Source organism: Austrofundulus limnaeus, unplaced genomic scaffold (genome assembly GCF_001266775.1).
Source record: "Austrofundulus limnaeus strain Quisiro unplaced genomic scaffold, Austrofundulus_limnaeus-1.0 Scaffold35, whole genome shotgun sequence".
Lineage (NCBI taxonomy): Eukaryota > Metazoa > Chordata > Actinopteri > Cyprinodontiformes > Rivulidae > Austrofundulus > Austrofundulus limnaeus.
Window position 1 is genome coordinate 1,452,945 of NW_013952437.1, and position 9,980 is coordinate 1,462,924.

At 38.4% G+C, this 9,980-nt stretch overlaps 1 protein-coding gene across 12 annotated transcripts in view; it reads left to right on the forward strand.

Annotated features, from left to right (window-relative positions):
* cadpsb (Ca2+-dependent activator protein for secretion b) overlaps nt 1–7,206 on the forward strand; it is an 89,097-nt gene extending 81,891 nt beyond the window's left edge. For all 12 annotated transcript variants that reach the window (XM_014006182.1, XM_014006189.1, XM_014006190.1 and 9 more), the window contains 2 exons: nt 5,656–5,760; nt 5,840–7,206. In XM_014006182.1, the coding sequence (XP_013861636.1) occupies nt 5,656–5,760; nt 5,840–6,013 (279 nt within the window). In that variant the 3' untranslated portion in view covers nt 6,014–7,206. The remainder of the gene's footprint in view (nt 1–5,655; nt 5,761–5,839) is intronic.
* Nucleotides 7,207–9,980: the final 2,774 nt, after the last annotated feature.

The following is a 9,980-nucleotide window of genomic DNA, read 5'->3' on the forward strand; positions in this document are numbered from 1 at the left end:
TGTGTGTGTGTGTGTGTGTGTGTGTGTGTGTGTGTGTGTTATTTAAGCTGGCAATCCCATATTCCTGTAGGAAAGGCTTTAGGTTGTACCAGAAGTGCCACAGCTTGCTGTTGCTATTAATTATTAGTTCTGTTGGTTAAATACTGGTAAATAAATAAATAAAAATATTAGAGCTTCTAAAAATACCATACATTCCCATTAGAATAAAAGGCAGAGTTCAATGCTGAACTCTGTGGATAAATTAAAACCGTTTAAGCAGGAAATCAGACTCAGGTTAAACAGCAGAAAGACTTGGAGCTCCAGAGTTAGACCCTGAACCAAACGATTTAAGAACCAGTGTGTGACAGAGTGCAGAGAGAGAGAGAGAGCACTGTCTTACCCAACATAATCCTGACAGGATGCATTGACAGAAATGTGTCCTCCATGTGTGATTTGATCGACACGTAACGCTGTGACGTGTGTGCCTTCATGTCGTTCAGTAACTCTTGGCACAGACCTGCGTCTGTCCAGGTGTGTGACAGCTTTGTGTGTTGACACTTCTTTCTGTGAGGCAGTGACGTGAACTTTTTTCTGTCTGACAGACGCTCAGAAGACTCCCTTTGGTTTTGGTTTTGTTTTTTGTTTTGTTTTTTTCTATTTTTGTGTTGGCTGTAGCAGAAGGAGTTTGTGCCAGATGAACCTGACATATAGTTTCTGTCCTGGCGTGAGGAATAAAGCTGTCGTGAAGTGGGTCTGCTTTCGTCTTTGAGGCGCCCCCACGGGCTACCCTGTCTCTTTCTGTTTTGTCACTTTTTTCAGTGTGGAGTTTTACCCCTTGTGTCCTCTGTGTGGCCCCAAAGTGCACCAAAATCCCACTGAGCCCTGTCATGTTCAATTAAAAACTTCTCTAGCTGTGAATGCTTCAGTTATGGCAAATTTAAATGCATGTTTTTATACATACATATATATATATAAATTTTCTTCACTGTTTCTGCTCTTTTCATTTAGCTGCATGCTTCTTATATTTGCACGCACATGAAAGTCATTYGTAGATGATGCAAAAGCTCTACATTATCTGTCTTTCTTTCACTAATTTATTTCAAATMCTTTTTAACCTCCTCTTTTCTGATTAACACCATTCCTGCTGCCTCCTATGAAAAGTGGCACTTATCTCTAGTGCTGTGTTGTTTTATCACATTCTGTTGGTTGGCATGAGTTTTTAGCGTCAAATAATCTTCCTGTGTACATCTTCTAGCATGACCCTCCTCCTCAGAGCTCGGCCTCATTTGCACATAGAGCAGTTTTTTTCTTATTTATTTATTTTGTTCCTTAGCACGAACTCGGCCACCCACCCACGTGCATGCACTGCACGCTCAACTCGACTGTGAGGTGGACAGGCATCTGCACACACACCCCCCACCGCAGCCCCATCCAAACAAGCTTCAACCCAAAAAAGCAAACCAAGCTTAACTCCACTCACTTTGTAATTTGGTTTCCACAAGTCCCACTCTCTTTGCATTCCTGCCTTCTCACAAGTTTAAAGTTGACTGTTCTTTTTTTTTTCTGATCTCCTTAAAGGTATGACGACTCTTTCTGTTCGAGATGCGTGCTGTTCTCTTGTAACTTGGAAACACTGACCCAAAGCATAGTGCCTGACAAAGATACAAGAAAATAGCACCCCTGCCGCTCCCTGCCTGCTAACCATTCGTTCACTCTCATCTTTTTTTTCTTTTCTTTTGCTAATGAACTAGTTTCAAAAGTGTAATTTTATTTCCCAGCAGTTGTTTCATATCCGCAGTGAAGGGAAGTTTTAGCTGCAGCATTTTCCTTTGAATAAATTTATAAATAAAGGGCTAAGTAGTTGTAGATGGATCATGCAGACATGCTCTGGTCATTCCAAAGGTAATTATAGTTGGAATGATTAAAATGACTTGTTTTCTTTTTTAGTCTTCCAGTAGATGTAGGATCTGAGTAAACTCCTCTGAAATGCCTCCTTTCAGTTTTTCAGTGTGACGCACAAGCGGAYTTGTTGATGCTCTTTTAGAGAAGCTAAACAAAAGGTTTTTCTCTTTTGTGGCAGATGCTAGATGATGTAACACTTTATGATAACTACACCTTATTTAGCCTTACTTATAAATGGTTAGTTAACCTTGTAAACATCATTAATTAAAGTGACAATATCATGTAAAATCAACTTTTTTGAGTTTTATATCATGTTATAATGTCATTCTCTCATCAAAAACATGCCCAGAGTCTTGCTTTGACTCATTCACGGATGTTTGAGAAATCCTGTAGTGTCCTGAGGCAGCCAGGCAGGGGAGCAAAAATGACCAGTTGGGACTAGAACCACCTTTTGGTATCAGCTCCTCCTCTGGACTGTGTCTCCAAGCTGAGCTTCCTAATCACAGAGCACACACACACACACAGTCCCGTGCTGAAATGGGTGGGACCGAAGCAGAAGGAGTTTCTTAAAGAGACAGAGGCCAATTTCAAGATGTTTAGAAATAGATATGATGAGAAGTCAAGTTTATTTTCTATTTAAACATATAAACAACATTTTAGTAACAACTGAAGGTGACATAGTTACTTTATTATGGTATTGAATTTAAATATATGCCTGATAAACACATAATATTGCCCCTTTAAGGATGATTCATATTTAATGAGCTATAAATGAACAGYTGTATTAATGCATTACCCATAAAGACTAATTACATCCTAAACCAATGTACTCATTATTTATTCATTAATTAATTAATCTATATACTGTGTGTATGTATGTAATGCTCATATAAATGTATTGTCACACCATGAGTTAGACAGGTATAACTGATTATAGAATGCTTGATTTGACTTTGATTTCAGGCTGATTTCCACTGGTGAAAGGGAACATGTGGTCCTTCAGGGTTTTGTTTACATCAAAAAATACTTAAAAAAGCAAAAATAGTCTTCACTTGAGTTCACAAAAAGACAACTGCAGTACTATCATCTGCCTTAATTATTGATGCACTGCAGGATTTGTAGATAGTCAGTTAAAATATTTTTGACCATTAATACATGTCTAACACATGGTGTGAAAATACATTTACATACATTTGCACTCAGTAAATATATTAGTTAATTCATAAGTTATGAAGCATGAATAAACAATGAGTATGTTGTTTTGGAAGTAATTAGCCTTCATGGGTAAAGCGTTAATAAACATCTTATTTTATTGCTTATTAAGTCTGAATCATCCTTAATAAAAACTGTTTTTAAAGTTACTTAATTAATTATTGATTAAGTGCAGCTAAATAAAGTGTTGTTATTATAAAGTGCTACAGATGAGGTGATAAGGCACTTATTGTGCAGTTTATTGTCTCTTGGATCTTTTTTTTTTTGTTTAAATTTTATCCAGTACAGGAACCTGAAGTCCCTGAAAACTGGTTGGCTGGATCAGATTCTTCAAATGTCAACAAATAATAATAGTTTCTTGTCTGCTCAATCCGATGGTCCAGAGGAAACTGGTTCCGTTAAGCAGGAAAATGGCCAATCTGCCTTCCTGCAGAGGTAACAAAACTCCTCCAGCTGGCCCTTAAAGCTTTCATTATATAATCACTTCCGTTCTGGACTATTTCTGGTCAAATAAAGAAAACTAACTGGAGTTCTTCTTTCCTTGGAGATTGTAAGGATTGGATCAAACAAATGTGGTCGCTGCTGGGAGGATTTAGTTACCTTTGGGCCAAGTCAGGCTCAAACTATTAACCACCTACAGGCATCTGAGTCAAATCGAGCTTAACTGATTTACTGTGAGAAGCAGAAGATGCTGTTTCCTCTAAACATATCCAAACTCCTAACAGACTTACAGCAAAGTTGGAGCAGTTTGGAYCTTTTACTTTCAGAAATGTGTTTAGTTTTTTAGCTTTAGAGAAGTCATCACCTGCTTTAATGAAGCCATGAAGCCACGTCAAATACACAAACTAATCTGATGAAGGAAAAATCTAATGTTTGATAACTTGTTAGAGATGTTATAGTAAATATCTTACCTGCAGTCAGAGGTGGGTATTTACTTTTTCTTGAGTAACTCTTTGAAAAAAAATACTTTTAGGAGTTTTATTATGAAGCATCTCAACTTACTTGTGTAAAAACTCTCAATACTTTACCAATCTTAAGTAACAAACATGCTTTAACCAGAAAGGAGAAAAATTAGACTTAAATGTGTTTCTTCTGCTGGAATTTGTTATTTTGTAATTATTTAACTTATTAGTTTTATTTTTTTTACTTTATTTTAGTCTTTAAAAACACCAGAATTTGCACATAGTTTTCTGTCAGTCTGACRACATCATTTTAAAATATTAAATCAGATGCTATGATCAATTAATCAAATAGCCTTAATGCAAAAATAATTTTTTACTCTTGAGTAATTTTTTGACAGCTAATTTTTACATTTACGTGAGTAAAACATATGTTGAAGTAGTGCTACTTTTACTTGAGTACAACTTTTGTGTACTTTACCCACCTCTGCCTGCAGTAAAGTCACTCAGATCATTATTAGTTTTCTTGAAGACAAGCTAATGGCTAGTCTGAGCCAGTTCCAAATAAAACAAGTCAAAGATTCACAGCAGTTTATAAGAACGATGACAACCTTTACATTGCTGTCTCTTTTCTGTTGGACAGGTGTTTAACTGAAAGTCTGTAATTATTTATGAATTATTTATGTTAGATCAAACRGATAAAGGAGACAGGAAGACCTAGCTTGTTGATTTTTAGCAATTTATTGTAAGTAATTGATATATTACAAAATATTTGAATGAATCCRAGTTGAAAGCAGATTTAACTGCAGCTCATAGTTCCTCTAGAGTAAACAGTATTTATTTTAAACATGACAACTCTTCTAATATATCAGAATAAAGTAAAATGTGGACGTATTATAAAACAAGGATAAGACAAAGAGACTGAAAGAGACGCACTGCGAGTATAAACCACGCAGATCCAGTTTGCAGTGGTTTTATGTCTCTGCTGTGTGTCTTTGCATCTCTTTATGGCTGTTTGCTTGTTCCATGTTGGTTGTTTTGACTCCCYGATCGGTCATGTTCTGTCTCTTTGTGGTCGTTCAGCGAGAACGTCTCAGCTCTCGAGTCTTTCTGCAGAATCCTTTTCGCTTATTTTCGAGGCATTTTACATTTTGTGGCTTTTAGAAAGTCTTTCCGTCTAATTGTGCGTACCATTTGCAAACTTCACATCTTGTGTCCCTTTGCATTTTTACTTTTGTCCCACATCGATCTTTCGTGTCTCTTTGTAGCCATTCGTGCCTTTTTTTATGTTGTTTGTCTCACGTTGGTCTTTTTGTTTCTCATGTAGTTAATCTTGGTGCTTGTGATCTTTTTACATCACCTTTGTTTCTCRCAGGGGTTGTTTTGTGTCTCTTTTTGTAACAAAAGTAATAATTCTTGAATATAATCAGAGGCACTTTGGACCTGTGCTGCTGTAAAGCAGGACAGAGTCTCATCTTTAGTCCCTTTTTATTGTTCAAACACTTAGTTTTTATTGAGGCGATGTTTAAATTCCCATATTTGATGCTGAACATACTGTATGTGTAGTTTCCATGTGTCCTGAAGGTTMGCTTCACATCATAGTGTCCTGAGTCTGTGTGTGAGTGTGTGTTTTGCTGGAGAGTGTTGTCTTTATGTGTTTCAGCAATGGTACACTGCCACCATGAACCTGCTGGGGACCTGGCTCACTGAACGCATGGATCAGCAGCTTCACGTCTACCAGCTCAAGATCCTCATCAGGGTCACAAAGGTAAGRCGGGGGAAAAAGGGGAAAACAACACATCTGGATAAATCGTCCATTTTGCCAACATCTGTGTGTCCTCCTGCAGAAAAAGTACAGGGACTTCCGCCTGCAGGGCGTCCTGGACTCCACCCTGAACAGTAAGATGTACGAGACGGTGCGCACCAGGCTGACCGTGGARGAGGCCACGGCTTCAGTGAGGGAGGGGGGCATGCAGGGCATCTCCATGAAGGACAGCGACGAAGAAGACGAGGAGGACTAGAGCCTGTGTACCGACACTCCAACCCGTCTGTCCGTCTGAACCCGTCCCCCCTCCTCCTCCACTTCTCTCCCCCCCCTCCTCCCTTTCACACTTTTGACTTTAGCCTGGTTACTGATGCATGTACCAACTCAGATAGCCACTCTAGGACCTCTTTGTCAGCTCGAAATGCCTATGAAGGAACTATTAAGTATAAAACTAGAAATTGTAATGGAAAAAAGGTAAAAAAAATAAATAAAACATGATTGGCAGTTTAGCTGTGTCATAATAAAGATAGAACCTACCTTTGATCTTCACTCATTTCTAAATTCATTTCTATGTGTTACTAAGCAATATGGAGAACCATTTGTTTGACAATGTTGAGTGAGATTAATCGGTGTGTCCCTGTCCAATGCAAACTTATATGGCGCTTCTTTGTCGTACTTTACATTCATTAATGGTACATTGTCGTGATGACGAGTGTGTGGACCCTTTTCTTTGTCTTGTCCGTTTTTAAGTGAATGCCAACTGCTTCAGACTAAAAAGATGAAAAACAAACACAAAACAAAATAAAAAAAAAACAACAACAACTCTGTATTTGTTCTCGCCTGTTAAAAATAAACTGTCGTCCGCTCACGGTCTCTAAAGCCGACAGGAAGTACTTGCATTTCCGTCCCGTGTTGAAGCTGTGTGATCTCATCTCGATTACGAATTTAGACAGGATTCAAAACTCCGAAACGTGAGGATTCAGGAGATGCAATATGCTCATAGATCCATTTTGATAACTTGGAAGATTCTATTTTTATTTCAACATTAAAAAATGAGCCTAGAAACAGGTTGTATTTTAATTGAGTTGCACTTTTACAGAGATAAAGAGCAAAAAACAATTTTTTTTATGAAAAAAAAACCTAAAAGTTGGTCCGTCTTTGTTCTGTAACTGTGTAGAATGAGATGTCTGGCATTTGTTTGGGTCTCACTGTTGTTTTGTATATATTCTATAAATATATATAAATATAAATGCTGTACATTGCATTCTGAGCCATCGCTGCATGCCTGTGGGTTCCTGCCCCGCCCCCGCTCCCCTCCTTCCCTCCCAAACGCTTTTCTGTTTTGTGTGAATTAGCTGGTGAATTCATTCTTGCTTTTGCCTTATGAAAGCCAACAGTTGTCATATGCAAGAGCTGTGGCCTCGAAATAAAAATTATTGTACATGTGCATCTTCTGTCGTGTTTACCTGCTGCAGCGGAGGCGATTAGGGTCAAAAAGCAGCAGAAGCAAAGCATTTCTCCACGAGCCCCCTCTTCTCTGAGCAACAATCAGTGCTGTTGTTCATTGAGAGTGGAGATCAGAAATCTGCAACACTCAGATAAATGGATTGGTTTACTTTCAGTGTCATCGTAGTCAATAACTCAAATCRGGTCCACATGAGCATTWTGGTGGGCCTTAAAGGGCCAGTTGTAATAAACTTTAATATTTCATGTTTAACTYCAACTAAACACAAAACATCAAGTTCCTCATCTCATCACTATCAATGAGAACTTCTAACAGTAACTGAGCTCTCTGTGGTGTTTCCTGCAAAGAAATAGGAACATTTCCTCATATAAATGCTGAAAAATACGTTTAACCAACTAAATGTGAAAAAAAAAATACAGAAGTACTATTAAAAGTAAAACAAAGAGGTTTTATTCAGTGTTGAGTTGTAAGTATAGCTGCCATCTTGAATTCTGAACTTTCCACTTTCCAACAGGGTATTCCCACYGCAGGGGATGGTTCAGTTTAAATCTACAACCTGTAAGTGTGGAATTCCCACTTCCTAGTGCCATAAACAGCAAAAGTAGCTGGTGAAAATGCAGTTAGGAAATTTTGTGAGAATTCTTGCTACTTTTCCACCTAGTGGGGGGATGACATCATTTTGTGGATAAAATATTTAAACATGCACCATGGGAGATGTGGTTCATGATCAATGCCGGCTTTAAAGGAGCTAACACTGTAACACATTAACATGGGCCACACAAAATGTCATGGTGGGCCAAATTTGGCCTGCATGCCTTGAGTTCGACACGTGTGACTCAAACTGCTGAAGCAAATACAGCAAAGCTGCTAAACAGTCATTAAACCATTCCAGTCTGCTTTCAATGTGCACTTCAGTTCATTTAGAGAAATATATTGAACCATTTAAATTCAGGCAGATAAATGGGATCAGTGGTTAGCACTGATGCCTCACAGCAAGGTGGTCTCAGGTTCAATCTTGTTTGGACCAGTGGTCTTTTTGGAGTTTGCCTATTTTCATGCATGTGTGATTTTTCTCCTGTAGACAAAAAAAAGTGTGTTGCCTTCAGATCCAGGCTTCCTTTACAGAAGAGTCTGATCTCAATSAGACTTGCCATCTTAAATAAAAGTTAATAATAAATTGGAACAGTCCAGATTTAATTCAACTTTAAAGCAGCGATTAAAACAATTTTTGAATAAATTTCAATGTTATAAGACAATTTATCATATCACCTTTACTGTTACTCAAATGATCTGAATAATTTATCACTGTTTGCTGTCAAACAGACAGCAGGGGGCAACACGAGGCACAGGGTCCTGATGAGGCTAAAAGTCCATATTGAATCTTGGGTCTGATGTTCTGTGTACAACACTTCAGCGTTACAGCTCAGTCTAACAGATAAAATTATATCACGGTTTATATAAAGTACTACAACATGCAGGGTTCCAATGACATAAAAAATCTATCTTTTCCCAGACTCAAGTTTTTGCATTTTAGCCCAAGAGATAAAACCCTGAACACCTCACCAAAATGTTCTGTAAGCTTCCAGGAAGCGTACATTTACAATCAGTTTGAACTGTAACTKTRCAGTAAATGTTTCTCCTTGAGAACTGACTTCTTCTTTCAGCCGTTCCCTCTTCAGGGGGTCGTCCTCCATCACACTCTGTCCTCACTGCAGCTTGTCCAGACCCGTCTCATGTCCAGAGGAGGGACAGTATATTGGTAAAGGATCTTAAAGATGCAGCTGCCAGGAAAAAGACAAAGCAGGAGATCCATGGGTGCAGTTAGAGGACATGGAGGTGTTGGAGAGAGGATTCTGCAGAGGGAACAGCCAAAATCAGTTCTGCCAATTTCTGGGCCGTTTTCAACAACGATACACGAATATTTACTCCAAATCGACACGTACTACTGATATTAAACATACTTCTGTTTCTGTTGCCTTTAAGAGTACAAAAAACATTTAATTTGTGGCTCCAGTATAAAAGTGTTTATGGTCTGCACTTGGCTAATTTCAAGAAACGTTCCACATTCTCAAAGAACTGTCTTGCCAAGGTGCTAAAATTCAGATCCATTTGGAGTTTCCTACATTTACACACACTACAAAGAACTTGAGAAAGGTCCAATTTTTCTTCCTCTAAAAACTGGAATGAGAGGAAAAATGTCTAACTGAAAAAAAATGTGTATAAGCACTACATCTATAAAGCATGTTTCCACATCTTGCAAACCACTCAGTGATTTTGTACAAGATGTCACATTCACTTGTTTACACAGGATTCAAAAATCAGAAGCAACCTGGGGTTTAGTTTCTGTCTCAGACATGTGAAGAAGCTGGGATCAAACCACCGGTTCACTTTTTAATGGGAAAAAAAATAAACTTCTGAGCTACAGCTGAAAGATTTATCTATACTCCTTTTACCCCGTGTGTGAACCATGACGTGACCGACAAGAACTTTTTCTTTCTTTATAAATGGAGGGAAAAAATATGACCAGTGACCTGGTCAAAATGAGCTCTCGGGTTCAAAAACAAAGTAAATGTCAGGAAGTTCTGCTGTAAATCCCTGCAGGAACCTCAGAGGAGCAGCTAATGATGCCTGGGATTTTGCTGTGGAGATTCAGAGAATATATTGCTCCATGACAGAGAAACGATACAGAAGGGCTCTGAGTGTACACACACACACACACACACACACACACACACACACACACACACACACACACACA